A 27,564-nucleotide genomic window follows, 5' to 3' on the forward strand; every position below is an offset into this window, starting at 1 on the left:
ACAGGGGTCCACCTAGCAAATGATGACGTGGGGTTTTGAGCAATAAACTGCTGGGCATATAAATTAGTTTGGTCCACCATTAAATTTATAAAATCATCAGAGAAAAATAATTTGAAAAAGTCAATTTCTCTGAGACCTGTGGAATCAAATTGGATTCCTGGGATGGCCAAAAACTCAGGAACCTGGGGCTCAAAATTGTCTGGTGGTGGGGTCCATACGAGATCAATTATTGGGGGGGGGTCTCAGCTGCTCTACGGGGGCGTCTTTGAGGGGGTCCCTCGAGGAGGAAGAGGAGCTTAAGATGAATCCTTCAAATTCCCCGCTTGCCTCACTGGCTGTGTCAGAGTCAGAGGCAAGCATGGCATATGCCTCCTCCGCTGAATACATTCTTCTGGATGACATTTTTATTTTTGTGTTTCTGGTAGTGAAATGTTTCAACACGTGTATAGTGTAGGGGGGGTACAAACTTTATTTCAACCTGGGGGGGTATGTAGTGTGTAGTGTGTATGTAGTGCAGAAAAAAAAAAAAAAAAAAAAAAAAAAGGTCCTGCGCCAAAAATTGAGCACAGATGTTGGTCAGTAACGTCCGTCACTGAACAGCGCTCAAAGGCAACAGGAATTTGATCAAAAAAAAAAATAGATCAACCCTGTGCCGAAAAAGCTGATCAGTGATGTACGTCACTGATCAGCGCACAGGACACACCCACAAAATCAGTGTGTGTAAAAAAAAAAAAAAAAAATTCAAAAAAGACCCCACAGCACCCTCAAAAAAAAAAAAAAGAAGGTGATCAGTGATGCGACACTGATTACCAGTGAGGGGCAGCAGGTGCACAACCTTTGGTGCAACTGACAGTGCAACTGGCAGCAACTGACAGGTATATATATAAAAAAAAACCCTGCACCCCCAAAAAGTTGCTGATCAGCACAGATATGCTGATCAGCACAAAAGGGGGGGTAGCAGACACAAAATATAGCACTCTCTATAACTCTGTCACTATCTCTCTCTCTCACTATCTCTCTCTATCTCTCACTATCTATCACTCTATGACACTGCAGCAGCAGCACTGACAGTTATATATATAAAAAAAAACCCTGCACCCCCAAAAAGTTGCTGTTCAGCACAGATATACTGATCAGCACAAAAGGGGGGGTAGCAGACACAAAATATAGCACTCTCTATCACTATCTCTCTATCTCTCACTATCTATCACTCTATGACACTGCAGCAGCAGCACTGCACCCCCAAAAAGTTGCTGATCAGCACAGATATACTGATCAGCACAAAAGGGGGGTAGCAGACACAAAATATAGCACTCTCTATCACTCTGTCACTATCTCTCTATCTCTCACTATCTATCACTATCTATCACTATCTATCACTATCTATCACTATCTATCACTATCTATCACTATCTATCACTATCTATCACTATCTATCACTATCTATCACTCTATGACACTGCAGCAGCAGCACTGACAGTTATATATATAAAAAAAAAACCTGCACCCCCAAAAAGTTGCTGTTCAGCACAGATATACTGATCAGCACAAAAGGGGGGGTAGCAGACACAAAATATAGCACTCTCTATCACTCTCTGTCACTATCTCTCTCTATCTATCACTATGACACTGCAGCAGCAGCACTGCACCCCCAAAAAGTTGCTGATCAGTTAATTTATACTGATCAGCACAAAAGGGGGGGCAGCAGTCAGTTGCACACGCAGCACAGCTGTAAATATATATAAAAAAAAAACAGCACCCCCAAAAAGTTACTGATCAGCACAGATATACTGATCAGCACAACAGGGGGGGGGGGGGCAGCAGACACAAAATATAGCACTCTCTGTCACTATCTCTCTCTATCTCTCTCTATCTATAACTCTATCACACTGCAGCAGCAGCAGCACAACACAGGAAGTCACAAGAAGTCAGATCCAGGAAGCATCCAGCACGCTACAAGCAGTGATCAGGTGATCAGGTAAGTATTTGCAAGGATCAGGTCAGTATATCACGGCAGATAGGCACGGTGACCGCACTGCACGTAATTCCAGACCGGAATGGCGTCTGCAGTGCAGTCACCGTTAGTTTAAATCACCCTCCATGGCTGTGATTGGCCCGTCGGTCCGACGAACCAATCACGGCCTTTGGGGGCGGGTGGGGTGAGGTGGGGTGACACCAGTGTCACCCTTACACCCCGTGGTGATTGGTGCTGTACTTTACAGCACCAATCACCACCGATCCCTGTGTCACCGGCGAACGTTATTCGCCAGTACACAGAAAACGCTGTAATTGGCTGTTCACATTTGAACAGCCAATCACAGCGATCGCTGACGGGGTGGAGGCATCGCCACCCCCCCCTGGGCATGCAGGGACATGTCTGCTGTCAGGGACAGCAGACATGTTTAAACTGTCACCGCGTCTATAGACGCAGTGACAGTTTAAAGCCATGACGTACATTTATGCCATGCGTCGGGAAGTACATCCCGGCCATGACGTAAATGTACGTCAAATGTCGGGAAGGGGTTAATAGCAGTACTCCAATCACAATGCTTGAAAATCTTACACTCATTTAGCCAACAGAAACATTAATGGTTTACAAAAATCATGTTGAGATGACATTGAGCTAAAATAGGCATGATTTGTATGCAGGAAAGGCCTATAGAAACTTATGTACATGAGCCGGTGCAGTGAACTTACCTGTGCTATTGATGCAAGGTGAATCAAGACAAATAACTGAGGTATTTTCAGGGGGAGATTCATCCATCTCAAAATGAACTCTCACACGATGCGGTCTAGGTGTGGTTTGTAAATCTGTGGGGATAAAAAATTTTTTTTTTTTTTTTACCAGTGTACTCTGATCAAATACAAACTACCAACTCCATGCCCCACTTATAAAGTAGAAATATATTTTACATACTGTACAAAGCAGCACATTTATTTCATTCTCTGATTTCTGAGGTAATATAAAGATTTAATCTGTTCCTTCATCTGATTTTGTAGATATTTTTAAGAAAAAATAAATTGCAAGGTCCTGGGGCCATATTGTGGCTCCGACACAGGTTTTATTGCGGCAACTCCACAAGAACAATTTCATATTGCTCCTGTAATGCAGTTCCCAACATCAATAGTTCTCAGCTAATCACATAACTTGACTGGCCCAAAGGGAATTAGAATGAATCTCTCTTCACATTCTAGGTCCCCATTAGGAAGGACTGGGAGTCAGTGGGCAACAAACACCTGATGATTTTGTTAGTATCTGCAGTCGAGCTCTAAATACATCTTCAAGCTCCCAGGAGAGTGGGCAAACTCTCCCACACCATGATAGCAGGAATTGTGTTGTATGGGAAGGGTGGCATGGGGCAGTGATGAAGAAATTAATTCAAGGGATGATGACTGTAGGATCCCTTTTAGACTATACCCCCAAATATCTCGGTTTTGCTGGCACAGAACCCTTCTTTCAGGCACAGTGTTGCCTGTGTCCTCCAGGGAAAAGTTGGGGAGATAGACATTGCCACCACTGCTTAAAGAGCAGTGGAAAATAGATAATATGGGCATTTGGTGCCACGTGAGGGTGAGGGTGAGGGCAGGACAGTAGAAGCTGGATTGCTGGGTACACTTGTTATACCCAAGGGAACACGGCCTAGCAGGCATGAGGCCACACCCCTTTTGGCATGTGAGAGAAGGCCTGCAATGTCCTATTATAATGTAGGTTGGTACTTGTGTATTATCAGGGCGCCCGCGAAATCGTCTGAAAATCGGCCGCAAATTGCATGCAAAAATCGGATGCAATTTTGCGGCCGATTTAGCATTTTCCGGATGATTTGCATGCTGTTCCATCATTGCACACCCCTGATTTCCATCGTAGTGCATCACATCGCAATATAGCGGCATGCGATGCTTTATTGTACAAGCACCCTCATGGGTGCTTACAATGTTAAATGCACCCCCATTGTCAACGCCACCCCCACGCGTGGCGAGCGGCGGCGGTACGCGTCCTCCGACCTTTTCATACCCGCACTATCCACGTCGGCGTGGAGTTGACTTTAGATAGTGTGGCGAGCGCAGCGAGCCACCGAGCCCGAAGCGTGGCGAGCCCCGCGAGGGGACGCGGAATACATGTAAAGTAATCCGTGTGCACTCGCCACGCTTCGGACTCGGTGGCTCGCTGCGCTCGCCACACTATCTAAAATCAACTCCACGCCGACGTGGACAGTGGGGGTATGAAAAGGTCGCAGGACGCGTACCGCCGCCGCTCGCCACGCTTCGGGTTGGTGTTGATAGTGGGGTGTCATTGACAATGGGGGTGCATTTAACATTGCGAATCGCATCGCATGCCACTTGCTGGCATGCAATGCTATGCGATATTTAATTGTACAATCAGGGGCATTTTCCCAAAAATCGCATCGCATAGTACCTGGGGGTGTGCAAGGATGGAATAGCATACAAAATCGACAGGAAATGGCTGAAAACAATAAAAATAAAACGGCGGAAAATCGGACGCAAATCGGTCGCTAAATCGCATATCAAAGCAGTCAAAAATCGGACACAAATCGGATGCGATATCGTATACGATTTACATTACATCGGGCGCCCTGATAATACACAAGTACCTGTAGGTTTAATCCCATTACATTAATAAGAGCATTTCCACGTCTGGATATAAATATTTGACAAGGACATAAGTAGGAATGCCTATCCCAGGCATTTTTTCAATTCCAAATGCGCAGCTAATCCCGGGATTGGAAGGTCCAATCCTGGAATTCAAATCTTGGCGTTTTTAGAGCCAAATCCTGGGATCCCAATATTGGCCACCCTAGACATAAGGGATTATCAGTATTATATATAGGTGCAATTGGATGTTTAAATAAATTCTAAACAGTAATGCCATTGGCTTCAACACCACTACCTTTTTGCGTACCCATCATATTTACTGCGGTATGTGGTCATTAGGTCAACAGTCAATATTGGTCAGCACAATCCTTTCGACCTGCAGTACTGCACATTACTCACGATGTGCACACAATCCGTCAAGATTTTGCCAATTGGCCTTTAGATCAGTAATGGAATAGAGCAATAAAAAAAGGCATTTAAAGATTGCACATGTTGCCGGCTTAATGTAATTGCTAACCTTCCTCTTCAAGATAATTCTGTAAGTTTTGCAACGGAGACCTTTTGTGCCGTTTGCAAGATGGCGTTACGGCATCATCTGTAATGGTTATTGGGCAAACATAAGGTGATTTTTGCTTCACCTAGTTAGAGAGATAATCACGTTATAAAAAATAAAAATATATATATATATATATATATATATATATATATATATATATATATATATATATATATATAAAAAAGATATATACAAAACACACACATTTTTTACATGACCAGAGATATATATTTCAAACCCAGGGAATATGTTCTGCTAGCACATATCTTGGACTAGAGACTTAGTGGGGGTATTCATCCAGGATTCTGACTCTCGGAATACCCCATCAGTCGGAATCATAGATCGTTTTCAGTTCTTCCGACAGTAACTTGACAGCTGGAACCCAAGGATTGTTGGAAAGTCCGTGGATTGGCGAAAACGCAGTCATTTTGGTTTGATTCAACAATCCACGGCCGTTTCCAACAATATAAACTCACCTCCACAGGGAGGCGAGTCTGTAGCAGGCAAGTCCCAGCTGGGATTGAATACCTTAACTGAAGATATTTCCACTGTTGTATGTATCGGCAGACATTGAATATCCCCCTTACACTCTAATTCCAAAAACTTCCAATTATTTAATCTTTCAGTAATGGCACATATTCAAGACGGAATTTGCAAGTATTTAGTTTAGGTTGTAATGCTGCAGACTACGGTACAGGCCTGATTCAGAGTTGATCGCAAAAGAAAAATCTCTCTCAAATAGGAAAAACCATGCTGCACTGCAGGTGGGGCAGATGTAACATGTGCAGAGAGTGTTAGATTTTGGGGAGTTATATTGTTTCTGTGCAGAGTAAATACTGACTGCTTTATTTTTACATTGCAATTTAGATTTCAGTTTCAACCCACCCCACCCAAATCTAACTCTTTTTCACAGGTTACATTTGCCCCACCTGCAGTGCACATAGTTTGCCCATTTGAGAAAGATATGGCTTTTGCTCTAAACTAGACCCTACATTTCCACAAGACTATCCATGTGTCTAAATCGTACTTGAGTTTTTAGAAATAAGAAAAATGAGAAATGATCTCCCCAGTTGCTGCAATTAGCGATACTGGGGCAGATGTATTAATCTTTAACAAGAGATAAAGTGTGTTTATGTATGTATGTGTGTGTGTGTTAGGGCGGGCTGTACTAAGGGGAAAATGTGGTATAACCCCTGTTTTACAGCATTTTCCTATGTATTAAAAACCCGCCGCCACGTTACCGCATTGTAGGGTATCGACACCTTTGGGTGGTGATACCATATAGAAGCCTATGAGCATCTTTTCGCCGCCCAACGCCTCTGCTGCAAACCCGCCGACCCCCTCTCCCCCTCCCTCTGGCTTACCTTAGTCCAGGTCCTCCTGGACCTGGAAGGTAAGCCCTTCCTACCCCTAGTAACACAGCCAGACATCCTTCCGGCAGCAGGGGGGAGGAGGAGGCGCCGGGGACAGCTTGCTTAGCTGTCCCCGGCATGAGGGGAGAGGCAGGCGGCAGGGAGATGACAGAGACCCCCCCGCACACCACAGTACAGGTATCGCGGGGGGTCTCTGTCACCGCGATGCCAGCCACATATGTTAGTACATATGCGCTGGCATCGCAGCGGGCAGACGGCGATGTATTTTAATACATCCCGCCCTTGAAGAGATAAAGTCAGCTCCCAACAGCCATGTTATAGGCTGTGTTTGAGAAATGGACACAGAAAAAAGCTTTTTTCCAATCGCACAGGTAAAGATGGTTCTATGTGTTGCAAACCCCTTTATTAAATATGCACTCAATTAGTAGTGGGGTGTGCTGCCACTGAGACAGGAATTGGACATATAGTTGAAGGAAAGAAAAGACTGTCTTGTGTGTGGCGCACTCGGAGAAGAAGATAAATTGATTACACATAAAAATTAACTTTTAATGTATTAATTAATAAAATGGCGACATATAAAACACAACATACATGGGTGAAAGTTGGGGGTAAGAATAAAAAGGAAAAAACTGGAGGTTTTTCCTGCTTAGTGGACCCCTTAGTCCCTTAAATCCTGTGATTGGTCGGAGTGTGGCACATTAAATACCTGTATTTTTATTAAATGAAACTCACTGTGGAGTAGGTATGTTGTGCACTAAATACTCCTGAAAACTATATATCCTTTGGATCCCCTTGTAAAAAGATCTCATATGTTTTATTATTCTGCGTCTCACCAAAAATCTCCTGGTGTGTATGCTGAGTATTCGAGCATTAGGTGAGTATCTGAGGTGACAATAAATATTGTCACGATGGGTATACTTCGCGATGTGTCCTTATAAGTATAACACATAGAGTGGTTCCTATAGATGGGAGAAGTGTGCCTGGTACCTCTGTGGTTCAAAATGGCATAATCTGTTGATACACTTGGGAGCCGGGATCTGTGTGAACTGTCACCCGCTGCCCTAAGTCAATGTATCTATGGCGCCGTGCTCAGCGTGCTTGAGATTGCCTGGTGTGTGTTAGCTTAATTTTATAAGCCAAAATTGCCTGGATAGTGACTCATTTGGCAATTTGTAAGCGATCAATGGGTGAGTATACACCCATATAAATTGGAGCGGTACTGGTGTGTCATGCGGTAAGGTGAGACAGATATTAATGTCAATCATATACCAAACTTTGCTTATAGAATAGAGAGCCGGGATCTATACATATTATCCCTCACAGCTCTCAACAAGTGTGTACACACCGTCGTGTTTGACGTGTCTTAGGCTGGAATTGCCTGGTGTGTATCCACTTTTATGGGTGGGGTTGCTTCAATTAAACAATTTAGTATGGCAAACCTTGTATAGGTAAGTATTAATTGATATTTCTCCCCTGTGGGTAAGCAATATTGGATTGGTGTGGGGTATATGTTGTCTGTGACCTTTTTTAACCAGTAGCAGCTTGGACCGTTTGAGATCCTATCCAGAAGATAGTATTTAAATGGTATATTACTGGCTCAAATCGCTTGGTGTGTATTCGCTAGGCAATACATCAATTTATTGCTGGGTATATGTGACCACTTCACAATGTAACGATTCAACCACTTTATAGGTACATGTGACCATATTAATCGAAAGTTTATGCACATGTAGTATACACGTAAGTATTTTGGTTTTACTGTGTAGATACACTTTTCACATGCTCATTTATACTCATTGAAGATAAATACTTAAGGAGGTTTGGTGCGCATGTACCTATAAAGTGGTTCATGTACCTATAAAGTGGTTGAATCGTTACATTGTGAAGTGGTCACATATACCCAGCAATAAATTGATGTATTGCCTAGCGAATACACACCAAGCGATTTGAGCCAGTAATATACCATTTAAATACTATCTTCTGGATAGGATCTCAAACGGTCCAAGCTGCTACTGGTTAAAAAAGGTCACAGACAACATATACCCCACACCAATCCAATATTGCTTACCCACAGGGGAGAAATATCAATTAATACTTACCTATACAAGGTTTGCCATACTAAATTGTTTAATTGAAGCAACCCCACCCATAAAAGTGGATACACACCAGGCAATTCCAGCCTAAGACACGTCAAACACGACGGTGTGTACACACTTGTTGAGAGCTGTGAGGGATAATATGTATAGATCCCGGCTCTCTATTCTATAAGCAAAGTTTGGTATATGATTGACATTAATATCTGTCTCACCTTACCGCATGACACACCAGTACCGCTCCAATTTATATGGGTGTATACTCACCCATTGATCGCTTACAAATTGCCAAATGAGTCACTATCCAGGCAATTTTGGCTTATAAAATTAAGCTAACACACACCAGGCAATCTCAAGCACGCTGAGCACGGCGCCATAGATACATTGACTTAGGGCAGCGGGTGACAGTTCACACAGATCCCGGCTCCCAAGTGTATCAACAGATTATGCCATTTTGAACCACAGAGGTACCAGGCACACTTCTCCCATCTATAGGAACCACTCTATGTGTTATACTTATAAGGACACATCGCGAAGTATACCCATCGTGACAATATTTATTGTCACCTCAGATACTCACCTAATGCTCGAATACTCAGCATACACACCAGGAGATTTTTGGTGAGACGCAGAATAATAAAACATATGAGATCTTTTTACAAGGGGATCCAAAGGATATATAGTTTTCAGGAGTATTTAGTGCACAACATACCTACTCCACAGTGAGTTTCATTTAATAAAAATACAGGTATTTAATGTGCCACACTCCGACCAATCACAGGATTTAAGGGACTAAGGGGTCCACTAAGCAGGAAAAACCTCCAGTTTTTTCCTTTTTATTCTTACCCCCAACTTTCACCCATGTATGTTGTGTTTTATATGTCGCCATTTTATTAATTAATACATTAAAAGTTAATTTTTATGTGTAATCAATTTATCTTCTTCTCCGAGTGCGCCACACACAAGACAGTCTTTTCTTTCCTTCAACTATGTGTTTGAGAAATGACTGGCTGGTCCTTTATCATCCTCCACTTTATGTCTTGTTAAGGGTTAATAATATTAAGCGCACACACTGGACGATATTTCAAACAATAGCCGAAGGGCCAAAATGAGAGATTGTTTAAAATATCGTGACAGACCGTGCTGATACTGTACACTCACCCTTCGCTGTGCCTTGGTTGTAGACTGTGGGGTCAGAGATTTCCGGCTTCTCTCTGATCTATGGTTTGGAGTGTTGGGTTCCTTTGGGGGTCGAGCAGGTATTTTACGGGATCTCAGAATCATTTCCTGTCTGCATCCAGTATCTCTGGTGAGGTCAACAACGAAAATGTCCTAGCAGTTGCTTTCTCCTGAAAATTATATATAATAATAATAATAATAATAATAATAATAATAATAATAATAATAATAATAATAATAATATATTATCATTTGTTGGCAGCAGCTGCCATTGCTCTCTCAAATGGTGCCAATGTCAGTCCTAGTATCCTTGTTCAAGGGCTTGTTGCTTAGGGCACGATTATAATTTATAGGCCTCAAATCTGATTTAGAGACGATGGGACATGGGGAGCAAGGTGAGGAGCTGCCCAGATTTCCTGCTGCTATACTGTCCCACTAACTCCCTAGGAGCACATGGTGGCACCTGAGCAGTGACTTGTATGCCTGTACTAATTCTAGTACCTGGGGCACTCCACATTGGAAACAAGCATTAGCATAAGGACTCTGCTGTGTTCTGCAAACAGATGAGCCTGGAACAGACTCTGGACCAGATTCTCTAAGCTTCAAAAGTGATAAAATGGAGAGCCAGCCAGCCATAAGCTCCTTTCTGACATTTTTTAAACACAGTCTGTGACATGGCAGGTAGGAGCTGATTGGCTGGCTGTTTATCACTTTTAAAGCTTAGAGAATCTGGCCCTCTGTACTGTGTTCATATTGGGGCCAAAGTTGTTTATTTGTGTGTTCTATGGTTCTAAAGTGATTGATTGTCTGTGGGGGCCATTTTGATTTTATTTTATGTGGGGGACAAAGGGTTTGTTTTTATTCCTGGGGGTGAAATGTTTTTGTTTTATTCCTGTGGGGGACTGATGGTGTGCAGTGTGCCCACACCGAGCACACTGCACCCATTTTTCCAATACTTACCCTCTGAATTCCAGCAGCAGGAGCACTGGCGAGACACACCCCCCCCCCCCCCCCCCCAAAAAAAAACAAAAACAAAAAAAGGCACAGGAGCCAATTTTCCGGGGATCTCCATGCACAGTGGAATCTGAGTGCTCTACTGCTCAGACTCCACAACCCTGCAAAAATGGCCGGAAAATGGTTTCCACGCCATTTTTACAGAGGTTTGCACAAGCGCAGTTGGATCTGAGCGCTCTAACCTTACTGCTCCTGGCAGAGAGTAGGGGGCCCGACCAGAGGAGACTGCACACGGGCCTTCTCTCTTAAGTATACTGCACATATTTTTCTCAGAACCAACCATAAGAACTACAGGGGTCACAACAATGCAGATTCCAGGCCTGATTCAGCTTTGTTAGCAAAGCAAAGCAAAAAAAAAAAAAGGACAACACCATGTTGTACTGCAGGTGGGGCAAATAGGGGATTCAGTCAAAATCCCGACAGGGTCAAAATCCCGAATGGGTCATAATACCGACAAGGACAAAATCCCGACATTTAAAATCCCGACATTTAAAATCCCGACATATAGAATGTACAGGTGAAACAGTCAACATAACTTTCCGTCGACAGGTCGCAAGGTCGACATGGGTTTTTTCACTGTTGTTTGACCCGACAGGCGGTATTTCATGCCCTATCATCCACTAGGGCAGGGCTGGGCAATTGCGGCCCTCCAGATGTTGAGGAACTACACATCCCAGCATGCCTTGCATCAGTTTCAGCATGGCCACATAGCAAAACTAATGCAAAGCATCCTGGGATGTGTAGTTCCTCAACATCTGGAGGGTCGCAATTGCCCAGCCCTGCACTAGGGCGTGGTAGGAGAATAAAATAGTGTGCCGAGCACAGCGAGGCACCGTGCCCGAAGCATTGCGAGCTATGCGAGGGGCTGCGGTTCACCTCCAACTGTGTCCATGTCGACTGTGCCGACATTTGGGTAAAAAAAAAACATTAAAAAAAAACATGTCGTCTTCGCGACCTGTCAACGGAAAGTCGTGTTGACTGTTTCACCTGTACATTCTATATGTCGGGATTTTAACTGTCAGGAACATATGCTCTGATCCTGGACTTTCCTGGTAAGGTATGATTACCATTACCTGTGGAGAGCTAGGTAATTGATAAGAAAGGGGATGGCAATCCTACATTACCAGGGAAGTCCAGGAACAGAGCATTTTCTCCCTGAGGCCGGGATGTATCAACGCTTACCGCTGCGCTGACATCCCGTTTTCGCTTCCGCATTGTCTTCGTTTATGTATCAATAAAGTTTCCGGATTTTGTTGTTAAAAAAAAACCTCAGCCGGCTTGTAGTATCGCAGAGTTTCCGGCGCGGCAGCTGCTATCATAGAGTTCTATGCAAGCTGACGCGCTGTGTTATGTATTAACAATCGCAGCGCTCAGCTGTTGTTAGAAATTATTTGCCTTATATTGCTGGCGAACTACATTGTTGCGACAGGTCAAATATTAAACTGTAAAGGTAATTCCAGTTGTGTTTGTTTTATTTTAGGGGCTGTTTACTTGAGGTAAACCTAGGTTGTGTTGTGGGATGTATTTTTCTTTGTTGTATGGGAGGGAATATTGGATCTTTTTTGGAAGGAGTGAGGCACAAATCATCAGGGCAATGCAAGAGGCAGTGAGGTGTGAGGCACATTGGCGTGAGGAGTGTGCCAGATAGGATAAGGATTAGGGTATAAGGATTAGGGTAAGGGTATAAGGATTAGGGTAAAGTAGGGTGAGGAGTGGGGCATATTAGGGCGATGGCATATGGAAATTATGGCATGTGACTTGTTAGGGTGGGCTGAGGCTTGCTAGGGTGAGGATAAAGGTTGAGGTGAGAGGCATGTTCTTAATTTGAAAGGCAAAATAGGGCGAGTTAATAGACTCATTAGGGTGAGGTGTGAGTCATATAAGGCAGAGGTCAAAGGGAAAGTAGGCGAGGGTTACGGGTAAGGTGTTAGGCACGGTAGGGCGGGGGTGATAGGCTGATTGGTGCGAGTAGAAATGTTAAATAGGGTGAGTACGGAGGCATAGTCGGGCGAGGTGTAATCCAAATTAGGAATGACAGAATGAAAAGTCATTGCGCATGCGCAACAATACAAGAAAAAAAAAAAAAGACGAAGAGATTCCGACAGAGCACGGAGTTACCGCGGCCATAAATAAAAATGAAATAATACATAACACGGAAATCTCTGCAAAACGGCAGCGAAGATGGCGCGAAAAAATTAACCACACTTCACTACAGAAATGCGAGTAATGATACATCCTCGCCTGAAGGAGAGGGTCAGGTAGGCAACCCTGGTTAAATAAAGCTGTCTAACATCTGTGGGATACATACAAACACAGCCAGTATTTACACTACAGAGAAACAGAAAGGCATTTACTCTGCCACACAGAGCACATCAGCCTACTGCTGATTTTGTAGTGTGTATTGTGAATTTGTATTATGATGTGCAATAAATGATATTTTGGAGAAGTATCCCTGTAAAGAACACCCATCTGGATATACAGAGGTAGATTTAGGGGTGAGGACACACCTAAGCACAACAGTAATAACCACCCCACACACACACACCTAATTTTATTATGTTCATTGATAAGCCCTCATTGAGGATGGCCAATGTAATAGAACAATAAAAAGCCAATATTTATTTTGACAATTTTTTGTTTATAATATGTATACATATTCACTAATACCACTTTCACATCGCCGACACGTTTTAAAAAACGGTATTTAAAACGGTAATTAAAACGGGTCAGAGCCTTAACATTGCCGCAGATTACCGTTTTAACCCCTTCCCGACATTTGACGTACATTTACGTCATGGTCGGGAAGCACTTCCCGACACATGGCGTAAATGTACGTCATGGATTTAAACTGTCACCGCGTCTATAGACGCGGTGACAGTTTCAACATGTCTGCTGTCCCTGACAGCAGACATGTCCGTGCATGCCCCGGGGGGGCTGCGATGCCGCCCCCCCGTCGGCGATCGCTGTGATTGGCTGTTCAGTGTGAACAGCCATTCACAGCGTTTTCCTGTGTCACCGGCGAATAACGTTCGCCGGTGACACGGGATCAGAGGTGATTGGTGCTGTAAAGTACAGCACCAATCACCGCGGGGTGTAAGGGTGACACTGGTGTCACCCCACCTCACCCCGCCCGCCCCCAAAGGCCGTGATTGGTCCGTCGGACCGACGGACCAATCACAGCCAAGGAGGGAGATTTAAACTAACGGTGACTGCACTGCAGACGCCATTCCGGTCTGGAAAGCGTGCAGTGCGGTCACCGTACCCCCCTGCCGCCATACTGACCAGAAATACTTGCTGCAATACTTACCTGATCGCTGCTGATTGCTTCCTGGATCCTGTGCAATAATTGTGCCATACTGTGATATTGTGCTGCTGCACTGTATTAGTATTAGCTAGATAGATAGAGAGATAGATAGAGATAGATAGAGAGAGATAGATAGAGATAGATAGAGAGAGATAGAGAGAGATAGAGAGAGAGAGATAGAGAGAGATAGAGAGAGATAGAGAGAGATAGAGAGAGAGATAGTGTCAGAGAGTGCTATATTTTGTGCTGCTGCAGTGTGATATAGTTATAGATAGAGAGAGAGAGATAGAGAGAGAGATAGAGAGAGAGGCCTACTGACAGAGTGCTATATTTTGTGCTGCTGCAGTGTGATAGTTATAGAGAGATAGAGAGAGATAGAGAGAGAGAGATAGAGAGAGATAGAGAGAGATAGTGACAGATTGTGCTACTATTTTTTATATAACTGACTGCTGCCCCCTCCTTTTGTGCTGATCAGTATAAATTAACTGATCAGTAACTTTTTGGGGGCGCAGGTTTTTTTTTATATATAGATATACCTGTGAGTGCTGCTGCTGCAGTGTCATAGAGTGTTAGATAGTGTTAGATAGTGAGAGATAGAGAGATAGAGAGAGATAGTGATAGAGAGTGCTAAATTTTGTGTCTGCTGTCCCCGCCTTTTGTGCTGATCACTATATCTGAGGTGATCAGCAACTTTTTTGGGGGTACAGAGGTTTTTTTTTTTATATATACCTGTCAGTTGCACCAAAGGTTGTGCACCTGCTGCACCTCACTGGTAATCAGTGTCGCATCACTGATCACCTTTTTTTTTTGTGTGTGTGCTGTGGGGTATTTTTTTAATTTTTTTTTTTACACACACTGTGATTTTGTGGGTGTCCTGTGGCCGCTGTGCGCTGATCAGTGACGTACATCACTGATCATCTCTTTCGGCACAGGGTTGATCTATTTTTTTTTTTTTTTTGATCAAATTCCTGTTGCCTTTGAGCGCTGTTCAGTGACAGACGTTACTGACCAACATCTGTGCTCAATTTTTGGCGCAGGACCTTTTTTTTTTTTAACCCCTTCCTTTTTTTTTTTTTAACCCCTTCATTTTTTTTTTTTTTTAACCCCTTCATTTTTTTTTTTTTTATTGGTATAAAGCATTTTTTTTTTTTTCTGCACCACATACACACTACACACTACATACCCCCCGGATTGAAATAAAGTTTGTGCCCCCCCCTACACTATACACGTGTTGAAACATTTCACTACCGGTAACACAAAAATAAAAATGGCATCCCAAATGTCCTCCCAAATGTCCTCCCAAATGTCCTCCCAATCATCCAGGAGAATGTATTCAGTGGAGGAGGCATATGCCATGCTTGCTTCTGACTCTGACACAGGCAGTGATGCAAGCGGGGAATTTGAAGGATTTGCCTTAAGCTCCTCTTCCTCCTCTGCTGATGAGGGACCCCCTCAAAGACGCCCCCGTAGATCAGCTGAGATTCCCCCCCCAATAATTGATCTAGTATGGACCCCACCACCAGACAATTTTGAGCCCCAGGTTCCTGAGTTTTTGGGCATGCCAGGAATCCAATTTGATTCCACAGGTCTCAGAGAAATTGACTTTTTCAAATTATTTTTCTCTGATGATTTTATAAATTTAATGGTGGACCAAACTAATTTATATGCCCAGCAGTTTATTGCTCAAAACCCCACGTCATCATTTGCTAGGTGGACCCCTGTAGATGCAGTAGAGATGATGACGTTTTGGGGTCTGGTGTTTCATATGGGCATAGTAAAAAAGCCAGAAATTAGGCAATATTGGAGTACAGATGTTCTGTACAGTACTCCATTTTACCGTATGGCCATGCCCCGGACTCGATTTGAGACAATTCTTAAATTCATACATTACACCGATAATGCACAGTGCCCACCCAGAGATGATCCCACCTTTGACCGGCTATTCAAAGTCAGGCCGGTCATTGATCATTTCAGTGCCAAATTTGAAGAGGTGTACATCCCTGAAAAATTTATTTGTATCGACGAGTCCCTTATACATTTTAAATGAAGGGTTAAATTCCGCCAGTACCTTCCCAGTAAGAGGGCAAGGTATGGCATAAAAATGTATAAGCTGTGTGAAAGCACCTCAGGGTACACCCACAGGTTTAGGGTTTATGAAGGGAAGGATTCAAGAATTCAACCGCCAGAATGCCCCCCCTCCCTCGTAGGTGTTAGTGGGAAAATTGTCTGGGATTTAGTGCACCCCTTCCTGGATAAAGGTTATCACCTCTATGTGGATAACTTTTACACTAGCATCCCCCTGTTTAAGGCCCTTGGTTCAAGAGGTACAGCAGCTTGCGGTACTGTGCGCAAGAACCAAAGAGGCCTCCCAAAAACGCACATTGCCCAAGTAATGAGAAGGGGTGAAAGCAGGGGAATATGCACCGAAAATATGTTGTTGGTCAAATATAAGGACAAGAGGGATGTCCTTATACTGACAACAATTCACGGAGACAGTACCACCTCCGTCCCTGTACGAGGTACCAGTACCCACACCTCAAAACCTAATTGTATCCTGGATTACAATAGGTACATGGGCGGAGTGGATCTTTCAGATCAGGTACTGAAGCCGTACAGTGCCCTGCGGAAAACAAAAATCTGGTACAAGAAGGTGGCCGTGTATATCATCCAGATGGCACTGTATAACGCTTACGTGCTATTCCGTTCTACCGGCCAGAGGGGGACATTTATGCACTTTCAAGAGGAAGTCATAAAGGGCCTAATATTTGGGAACCAGCAGGCAGAGGGCCCCAGTACTTCTAGTACTGGCCCCCGTATTGTACCAGGGCAGCATTTTCCTGATGAAATCCCCTCCACTGGAAAAAAGGGCAGGACACAAAAAAGGTGCAAAGTTTGCTATAAAAAGGGAATAAGAAAGCAAACTATTTTCCAGTGTGACACTTGCCCCGACAAACCCGGCCTATGTATAAAGGAGTGTTTTAAATTATACCACACATCTATGGAATATTAGGTTCATAATTTCACCGTGCTTCGGGGGTCTTGCTAATGCCACATAGCACCCACCATTCATTCCACCAGAATCTGAGCCGCAAAATCCAAAAATCACTCCTTCCCTTCTGAGTCCTGCCATGCACCCAACTGGTATTTTTTGGTCACATGTGAGGCATTGCCGTACTCGGGAGATATTGGGGCACAGATTTTGGGGTGCTTTTTCTCCTTCATACCTTCTGAAAATGAAAAATTTTGAGCCAGAACTGCATTTTTGTGTAAAAAATGTAATTTTTCTTTTTCACTGCCCACTTGTATCAAAATTGGTGAAACCCCTGGGGGTTTTAAATGTACACTATACCCCTAGATGAATTCCCTGAGGGGTGTAGTTTTCAAAATGGGGTGACTTGTGGGGGGGTTCCACTGTATTGGTGCTTGGGGGGTCTTGCTAATGCGACATAGCACCCACCAAAATTCCACCAGAATTTGTGCTGCAAACTCCAAATATCACTCCTTCCCTTCTGAGTCCTGCCACTTTTTGGTCACACATGAGGCATTGCCGTACTCGGGAGAAATTGGGGCACAGATTTTGGGGTGCTTTGTCTCCTTCATTCCTTGTGAAAATGAAATATTTTGAGCCAGAACTGCATTTTTGTGTAAAAAAATGTAATTTTTCATTTTCACTGCCCACTTGTATCAAAATTGGTGAAACCCCTGGGGGTTTGAAATGTACACTATACCCCTAGATGAATTCCCTGAGGGGTGTAGTTTGCAAAATGGGGTGACTTGTGGGGGGGTTCCACTGTATTGGTGCAACATAGCACCCACCATTCATTCCACCAGAATCTGTGCTGCAAAATCCAAAAATCACTCCTTCCCTTCTGAGTCCTGCCATGCACCCAACTGGTATTTTTTGGTCACATGTGAGGCATTGCCGTACTCGGGAGAAATTGGGGCACAGATTTTGGGGTGCTTTTTCTCCTTCATACCTTCTGAAAATGAAAAATTTTGAGCCAGAACTGCATTTTTGTGTAAAAAATGTAATTTTTCTTTTTCACTGCCCACTTGTATCAAAATTGGTGAAACCCCTGGGGGTTTTAAATGTACACTATACCCCTAGATGAATTCCCTGAGGGGTGTAGTTTGCAAAATGGGGTCACTTGTGGGGGGGTTCTACTGTATTGGTGCTTGGGGGGTCTTGCTAATGCGACATAGCACCCACCAAAATTCCACCAGAATCTGAGCTGCAAAATCCAAAAATCTCTTCTTCCCTTTTGAGTCCTGCCATGCACCCAACTGGTATTTTTTGGTCACATGTGAGGCATTGCCGTACTCGGGAGAAATTGGGGCACAGATTTTGGGGTGCTTTTTCTCCTTCATATCTTCTGAAAATGAAAAATTTTGAGCCAGAACTGCATTTTTGTGTAAAAAATGTAATTTTTCATGTTCACTGCCCACTTGTATCAAAATTGGTGAAACCCCTGGGGGTTTGAAATGTACACTATACCCCTAGATGAATTCCCTGAGGGGTGTAGTTTGCAAAATGGGGTGACTTGTGGGGGGGTTCCACTGTATTGGTGCTTGGGGGGTCTTGCTAATGCGACATAGCACCCACCAAAATTCCACCAGAATCTGAGCCACAAAATCCAAAAATCACTCCTTCCGTTCTGAGTCCTGCCATGCACCCAACTGGTATTTTTTGGTCACATGTGAGGCATTGCCGTACTCGGAAGAAATTGGGGCACATATTTTGGGGTGCTTTTTCTCCTTCATACCTTCTGAAAATGAAAAATTGTGAGCCAGAACTGCATTTTTGTGTAAAAAAATGTAATTTTTCATTTTCACTGCCCACTTGTATCAAAATTGGTGAAACCCCTGGGGGTTTGAAATGTACACTATACCCCTAGATGAATTCCCTGAGGGGTGTACTTTGCAAAATGGGGTGACTTGTGGGGGGGTTCCACTGTATTGGTGCAACATAGCACCCACCATTCATTCCACCAGAATGTGTGCTGCAAAATCCAAAAATCACTCCTTCCGTTCTGAGTCCTGCCATGCACCCAACTGGTATTTTTTGGTCACATGTGAGGCATTGCCGTACTCGGGAGATATTGGGGCACAGATTTTGGGGTGCTTTTTCTCCTTCATACCTTCTGAAAATGAAAAATTTTGAGCCAGAACTGCATTTTTGTGTAAAAAAATGTAATTTTTCATTTTCACTGCCCACTTGTATCAAAATTGGTGAAACCCCTGGGGGTTTGAAATGTACACTATACCCCTAGATGAATTCCCTGAGGGGTGTAGTTTTCAAAATGGGGTGACTTGTGGGGGGGTTCCACTGTATTGGTGCTTGGGGGGTCTTGCTAATGCGACATAGCACCCACCAAAATTCCACCAGAATCTGAGCTGCAAAATCCAAAAATCACTCCTTCCCTTCTGAGTCCTGCCATGCACCCAACTGGTATTTTTTGGTCACATGTGAGGCATTGCCGTACTCGGGAGAAATTGGGGCACAGATTTTGGGGTGCTTTTTCTCCTTCATACCTTCTGAAAATGAAAAATTTTGAGCCAGAACTGCATTTTTGTGTAAAAAATGTAATTTTTCTTTTTCACTGCCCACTTGTATCAAAATTGGTGAAACCCCTGGGGGTTTTAAATGTACACTATACCCCTAGATGAATTCCCTGAGGGGTGTAGTTTTCAAAATGGGGTGACTTGTGGGGGGGTTCCACTGTATTGGTGCTTGGGGGGTCTTGCTAATGCGACATAGCACCCACCAAAATTCCACCAGAATCTGAGCCGCAAAATCCAAAAATCACTCCTTCCGTTCTGAGTCCTGCCATGCACCCAACTGGTATTTTTTGGTCACATGTGAGGCATTGCCGTACTCGGAAGAAATTGGGGCACATATTTTGGGGTGCTTTTTCTCCTTCATACCTTCTGAAAATGAAAAATTGTGAGCCAGAACTGCATTTTTGTGTAAAAAAATGTAATTTTTCATTTTCACTGCCCACTTGTATCAAAATTGGTGAAACCCCTGGGGGTTTGAAATGTACACTATACCCCTAGATGAATTCCCTGAGGGGTGTACTTTGCAAAATGGGGTGACTTGTGGGGGGGTTCCACTGTATTGGTGCAACATAGCACCCACCATTCATTCCACCAGAATCTGAGCTGCAAAATCCAAAAATCACTCCTTCCCTTCTGAGTCCTGCCATGCACCCAACTGGTATTTTTTGGTCACATGTGAGGCATTGCCGTACTCGGGAGAAATTGGGGCACAGATTTTGGGGTGCTTTTTCTCCTTCATACCTTCTGAAAATGAAAAATTTTGAGCCAGAACTGCATTTTTGTGTAAAAAAATGTAATTTTTCATTTTCACTGCCCACTTGTATCAAAATTGGTGAAACCCCTGGGGGTTTGAAATGTACACTATACCCCTAGATGAATTCCCTGAGGGGTGTAGTTTGCAAAATGGGGTGACTTGTGGGGGGGTTCCACTGTATTGGTGCTTGGGGGGTCTTGCTAATGCGACATAGCACCCACCAAAATTCCACCAGAATCTGAGCTGCAAAATCCAAAAATCACTCCTTCCCTTTTGAGTCCTGCCATGCACCCAACTGGTATTTTTTGGTCACATGTGAGGCATTGCTGTACTCGGGAGAAATTGGGGCACAGATTTTGGGGTGCTTTTTCTCCTTCATACCTTCTGAAAATGACAAATTTGGAGCCAGAACTGCATTTTTGTGTAAAAAAAATAATTTTTCATTTTCACTGCCCAGTTGTACCACAATTGGTGAAACCCCTGCGGGTTTGAAATGTACACTATACCCCTAGCTGAATTCCCTGAGGGGTGTAGTTTGCAAAATGGGGTCACTTGTGGGGGGGTTCCTAACTTTTAGCATGTTATGGTGCCTAGAAACCTACATGGTGCCTAAAAAATAATCTCATAAAAAGGAGGCTCCAAAATCAAGTAGGTGCTCCTTCTATTATGAAGCCTGTGGTTTGGTCACCGTGCACACTAGGGCCACATATAGGATATTTATGAAAACAAAAGAATTGGGGGAATCAATTTTTAGTCACATTTCTCTAGTAAAATGTACTGTGTTCCTTAGAAAAATGTATTAAAATTGCAAATCTGCAAAAAAAAAAGAAATTTTGAAATTTCACCTACACTTTGTTTTAATTCCTGTGAAACACCTAAAGGGTTAACAAACTTCCAAAATGCTGTTTTGAATACTGTGAGGGGTGCAGTTTTTGAAATGGCATCATTTATGGGGGTGTCTCACATACAAGTCCCTCAAAGTCACATCAGAACTGAACTGGTCCCTAAAAAAATCAGTGTTTGAAATTTTCTTGAAAATTTGAGAATTTGCTATTCATATTGTAAGCCTCCTAGTGTCCCAAAAAATTAAAAGGAAGTTGAAATAATGATGTCAACATAAAGTAGACATATGGTCTATGTTAGTTATTCACTATTTTGAGTGGTAAGATTATTTGTCTCACAAGCAGAAAATTTAACATTTTGCAAATCGCTAAATTTTCCATTTTTTCACGATATTTTGGTATTTTTCACAAAAAAACACAGACTGTATCGACGAAAATTTACCACTAACTTGAAGTACAATGTGTCACGAAAAAACAATCTCAAAATCACTGGGATAAGTAAAAGCAAAAAAAAGTTATCCCCACTTAAGTGAGACATGTCAGAATTGAAAAAAAGGGCTCTGTCAGGAAGGCAAAAACAGGCTCTGTCAGGAAGGGGTTAAATACCGGTTTATACCCCTTTCACATCGCACTTTTAAAACGGTAAATTGCCGTTTTTTTTTTCCCTTTTTAAAACGTTTAAGCCTGCACTGTGAATGCATAGCATTGTACACATTCACATTGCACAAAAAACTGCAATGAACCGTGTAGGACTCTGCTTTTTACACGGTTCGAAATGCCAGTTAACTTTAAACGGTAAATCGGCTGTGGTGCATTCACAGTGCAGGCTTAAACGTTTTAAAAAGGGAAAAAAACGGCAATTTACCGTTTTAAAAGTGCGATGTGAAAGGGGTATAAGTAGGGCAGTATGTGCAATGTCCTGCCTATGCCCACTTCATTCAAAATGGCATATTGTACAGTACAGTGGAAATAGCTTGCAGTGACTGGCATATTTCTGACTGACAGTACCAACACAAGCATCCAAATGTGCCACCCCTAGGCAAGTGCCTAATGGGAAATGTAAGAGACACATATCAATTGACCAATACGATCACTGTTCTTAATTTTTACCTAAATAGTGGCATACTAGTAAGCCCGCTCAAGGCAAATACTTTGAAAGCTAGTCTGCTACCTTGTGATTGCCTCTGTCTTTGTGCATGTGTGAGAGAGAAAGATGTTGTTTCACTTGCTGCCAACATATGGCAGTGTTTCAGAGACACACAAAAATAGATTAGATAGATGTGTTTATAGAATTGATTGCAGTTATACCTTATGGATACTAACTATAATGTAGATAAATATATGTAAGAACATATTGAGCACAAAGTTAAGATTTTCAAAGTATATTGTGAAACAAATTTGTATGTTTGGTTATGGTAGTACCGTGTGCTAATGGCCACGGCATGACAAAGTGGGGTCTGTGAACCTGCAGGGGATTAAGCTGAATGCACATGCATAAAGCCATCTTTATTAGTCTGACACAGACAACAACTACAGTAGTTTGATAAACGTAGACGTTTACTTTGCATTCAGTAATACCGAACATGTTTGACCAATATTAAAAATACCTTACCACAACCATATGACGACATCTACCCATCTAGCAAGAAAGCTCTTTGTGTTTCTCTTCACTCTAAAGCCAACTATCAATAATTACTAATTAGGTGCACCAATGTTAGCTTAGTGAGCTTCTGTTAACTTATTCACTGCTGGTTTTATCATGCCTAGCTTGTGTTTGTATAAACTGTTTAACCCATTCAAGACTGGAGAAATTTTATTCTATCCCGTTTAGACCAATTTTGCATTATATGATTTTACTTAGAATTCTGACTTATCTATGTTATGTGCACTATGTTCTGATTGTTTTTTTTCCCACTTTTAAAATAAATATCAGATTTGAGGAAACTACAAGAGCAATAAAGACCCTTCAGACTTGCCCTGCACCACGGGGATATGGTCATTGGGTCACCAGCAAGTTGTTAGACCAGGAGTAGACAACTCGAGTCCTTGAGAGCTACCAACATTTAATGTTTTCCAGATCTCCTCACAGAATCACAAGTGAAGTAATTAGCTCCACCTGTGGATCTTTTAAAGTGTGGGATGTATTAAACTACAGCGCTGCCCGCCGCAATGCCAGCGCATATGTAATAACATATGAGGCTGACATCGCGGTGCGGCGACGGAGACCCCCCGCAATACCTGTACTGTGGTGTGCGGGGTGTCTCAGTCATCTCCCTGCCGCCTGCTTCCCCCTTGCACCGGCTAAGCAGGCTGTCCCCGGCGCCTCCTCCTCCCCCTGCAGCTGGAAGGACGTCCGGCTGCTTTACTGGCGGGAGGAAAGGCTTACCTTCCGGGTCCAGGAGGACCTGGACTAAGGTAAGCCAGAGGGAGGGGGACAGGGGGGTCGGCGACGGGCGGCGAAAAGAAGCCCATAGGCTTCTATAGGGTATCGCCATCCAAAGGTGGCGGTACCCTACAACGAGGTATCATGGTGGCGGCGTTTTAATACATAGGAAAATGCAGTAAAACTGGGTTTTTACCGCATTTTACCCTTAGTACATCCTGCCCAAAATGTGTTAGTGAGTAACAAGTGCACCTTTGCAGCAGCTAGGTGGTCTGGAAAATATGAACTGTTGGTAGCTCTCAAGGACTGGAGTTGGCTACCACTGTGTTAGACAGTCATTAGGTCGACATGCATTTAGGTCGACATGTGTCTAGGACCTAGACACATGTCGACCTAAATGCATGTCGACCTAATGACTGTCTAACAGTTAGACAGTCATTAGGTCGACATGCATTTAGGTCGACATGTGTCTAGGTCCTAGACACATGTCGACCTAAATGCATGTCGACCGAATGACTGTCTAATGGTGCGTACACACGGGGGCGGTTATTGCAAATATCGCTGGCAATATGGTCGCTGAGCGACCATATTGCCAGCGATGGGAGTGTGAACCGGCGATAAATCGCCGGGTGCACGCTCCAGTTTTCTGCCTGTAGTGATCGCTGGTTTCCACAGCCTGTAGCGACAGCTGATTTCCACTGCCGGACTCCCCCGGCAGTTTCTTTTTCATCAGCGACCATCTCTGGTCACTGATGCAAACGGGACAATGAGTGATATATCGCCCTGTGTTTACAGGGCTTTACACAGTGGTAGCCAACTCCAGTCCTCGAGAGCTACCAACAGTTCCCATTTTCCAGACAACCTAGTTGCTGCACAGGTGCACTCATTACTCACTGACACATTTTAAAAGATCCACAGGTGGAGCTAATTACTTCACTTGTGATTCTGTGAGGAGGTCTGGAAAACATTAACTGTTGGTAGCTCTTGAGGACTGGAGTTGGCTACCCCTGGTCTAGGTCAACATGCAGGAAGGTCGACATGGGCTAGGTCGACAGGGTTATGAGGTTGACATGGGTTAGGTCGACAGTCAAAAGGTCGACATGGGGTTTTTCACCGTTGGTGTCGACCTAAAAACTGTCTAACAACTTGCTGGTGACCAATTGATTCACACCCACACCAGGACCAGATGGATATGCAGCCAACACCATCTACTCCTGCAAAAAGAGGAGCTGGGGGCATGGTGAGCAGCTCACACAGCTGCTAGCCATGCCTCCGCAGTGTCGAAAATGGGGGGCACCTTCAGCGCACACGCAATGTTCCATACTCTCCGACATGACCCATTCCATTAGATGCAAAATGCTCTGCTTCAGGACTTCCCTCTTACTTATATATTTGCCGACACCTGTGTTGACACATCTTTCTAAAGGTGCCCAAACACGCACCGATTCTGCTGTGCGTTTTGTTCTAAATTAGCATCGCATTGCATGCGTTGTGCATGTGATGCGGTAAAAAGACAGCACAAAAAGTATGTGCAGCACATAATTTTTGTACTGTGCGATGAGACGCCGCGGGAGCGAGCATCTCATAGCACACATCGCATCGGCAGAATCAGTATGGGCACCTTTATAAATGAACTAGTTCAACACAGGTGACGGCAATCCTAAATTAAGAGGGAAGTCCAGAGCAAAGCATTTTGTATCTAATGGAATGGGTCATGTTGGAGGGTATGTTATCCATCCTGAGACTACAGGCACAACGTTTGTGGTAACCCTAGATGACGCCCCATGACCCCGTACATTGACTGTCGCCTTAAAAATAAAAAAAATCTCACTTTCTTTTATATTCAACTCACTCAAAACAAAGCTGAAATACTACACCGCAAGGAGCCACTTGGTGGCAGTGTTGCTAACAGCATGGGTTGTTGTGTTGTTTTTATGCCACACTGCTTTGTGCTGTAGAAGTGAGCATCTGCTGACACTGCGTGTCCAATCATGTGAAAAGAAAAAAGTTTGGTACCGTGTTAGCCAGTTGATAAGAAAAGTTTTATTGTTCCTCAGTGAGAAAAACAAAATAGCAATCTAGTAAATATGATACCTTTTAATGGCTAACAAAAATAAATGTGGTTAAAATGCAAGCTTTCGAGACTTCTTAGGTCTCTTCCTCAGGCATGGTATAACAAGGTGTGTGAAGAACCACATATATATACACAGCAGAGTAGGAACAAGATGTGATAGATGGACATTCTTAAGATCAAAACAAAACAAAATAACAGAATGAGCTTGTAAATTGAGTCCTTAATTAGTTTGTAGATAAGTAGTGTGAAAGTTTTATTGTCTCTAAGTTGATGACAGACCAGAGTTAGAGCTCCGATGCCCTCACTCTCCTCAGATGTTGTAGTGGGCCATAAATCCCTCGGATAGATTCAGTCCTGTGTTAAGGGTGTCAAACGTTGTCATTAATTTGTATTCCCAGACCCTCCTGTCTCTTTGTGATTTGAAATTTCCTTTTAGTATAATCACTTTCATATGATCCTGATTGTGTCCTGGGCTGCAGAAATGTTTGGCCACAGGAAAGTGTGTCTTTTTTTCCTTTATTGTGTGGCGATGGGACCTCATCCTTGCCTTAAGTTTTTGTCCTGTTTCTCCAACATACAGACCCCCAATAGGACATTTGGTGCACAGAATCAGGTACACTACATTGGTAGTAGAACATGTGAATGTCCCTGGGATCTTATAGTCCTGTTGTGTGTTGGGGATCCGTACACTGTCTGTAGTGAGGATATGGGCACAGGTTTTGCAGCTCCTTACATTGCAGGGATAGGTTCCTCTTTGTGTAATGGATGGCAGTGAACTTCGGATTATAATATTTTTCAGGTTTGCAGGTTGTCGGTAACATAGTAGTGGAGGGTCTGGGAATATTGTTTTCAGGCGGTCATCTTTGTGTATGATGTGATGTAGTTTTTTTGCAGTTTTTCTTAGCACCTCAAGCTGTGGGTTGTAGGTGACTACCAGGGGTACACGGTTGTTTCTTTCTCTTTCTTTATATTGGATAAGTTTATTTCTGGGTATCCTGATGGCTCTGATAATCTGATCGTTGATTGATGTGGGATGATATCCCTGATTTAAAAAGGACCTAAAATCAGGGATATCATCCCACATCAATCAACGATCAGATTATCAGAGCCATCAGGATACCCAGAAATAAACTTATCCAATATAAAGAAAGAGAAAGAAACAACCGTGTACCCCTGGTAGTCACCTACAACCCACAGCTTGAGGTGCTAAGAAAAACTGCAAAAAAACTACATCACATCATACACAAAGATGACCGCCTGAAAACAATATTCCCAGACCCTCCACTACTATGTTACCGACAACCTGCAAACCTGAAAAATATTATAATCCGAAGTTCACTGCCATCCATTACACAAAGAGGAACCTATCCCTGCAATGTAAGGAGCTGCAAAACCTGTGCCCATATCCTCACTACAGACAGTGTACGGATCCCCAACACACAACAGGACTATAAGATCCCAGGGACATTCACATGTTCTACTACCAATGTAGTGTACCTGATTCTGTGCACGAAATGTCCTATTGGGGGTCTGTATGTTGGAGAAACAGGACAAAAACTTAAGGCAAGGATGAGGTCCCATCGCCACACAATAAAGGAAAAAAAGACACACTTTCCTGTGGCCAAACATTTCTGCAGCCCAGGACACAATCAGGATCATATGAAAGTGATTATACTAAAAGGAAATTTCAAATCACAAAGAGACAGGAGGGTCTGGGAATACAAATTAATGACAACGTTTGACACCCTTAACACAGGACTGAATCTATCCGAGGGATTTATGGCCCACTACAACATCTGAGGAGAGTGAGGGCATCGGAGCT

General features: G+C 43.3%; 1 protein-coding gene across 2 annotated transcripts in view; it reads right to left on the reverse strand.

Annotated features, from left to right (window-relative positions):
• Window positions 1–27,564, reverse strand: part of LOC146074676 (CTD small phosphatase-like protein 3) — a 75,418-nt gene that overhangs the window by 28,807 nt on the left and 19,047 nt on the right. The window contains exons 1-4 of one of the 2 annotated variants that reach the window (XM_083183065.1): window positions 22,898–22,919; window positions 9,795–9,939; window positions 5,129–5,249; window positions 2,698–2,811 (exon numbers count right to left, since the gene is read on the reverse strand). In XM_083183065.1, the coding sequence (XP_083039191.1) occupies window positions 2,698–2,811; window positions 5,129–5,249; window positions 9,795–9,917 (358 nt within the window). In that variant the 5' untranslated portion in view covers window positions 9,918–9,939; window positions 22,898–22,919. Of the gene's footprint in view, window positions 1–2,697; window positions 2,812–5,128; window positions 5,250–9,794; window positions 9,983–22,897; window positions 22,920–27,564 lie in introns of those variants that run through there. The other variant, XM_083183074.1, reaches the window with a different exon arrangement.

The sequence above is a fragment of the Crinia signifera genome, chromosome 1 (assembly GCF_055691185.1).
Source record: "Crinia signifera chromosome 1, ASM5569118v1, whole genome shotgun sequence".
NCBI lineage: Eukaryota > Metazoa > Chordata > Amphibia > Anura > Myobatrachidae > Crinia > Crinia signifera.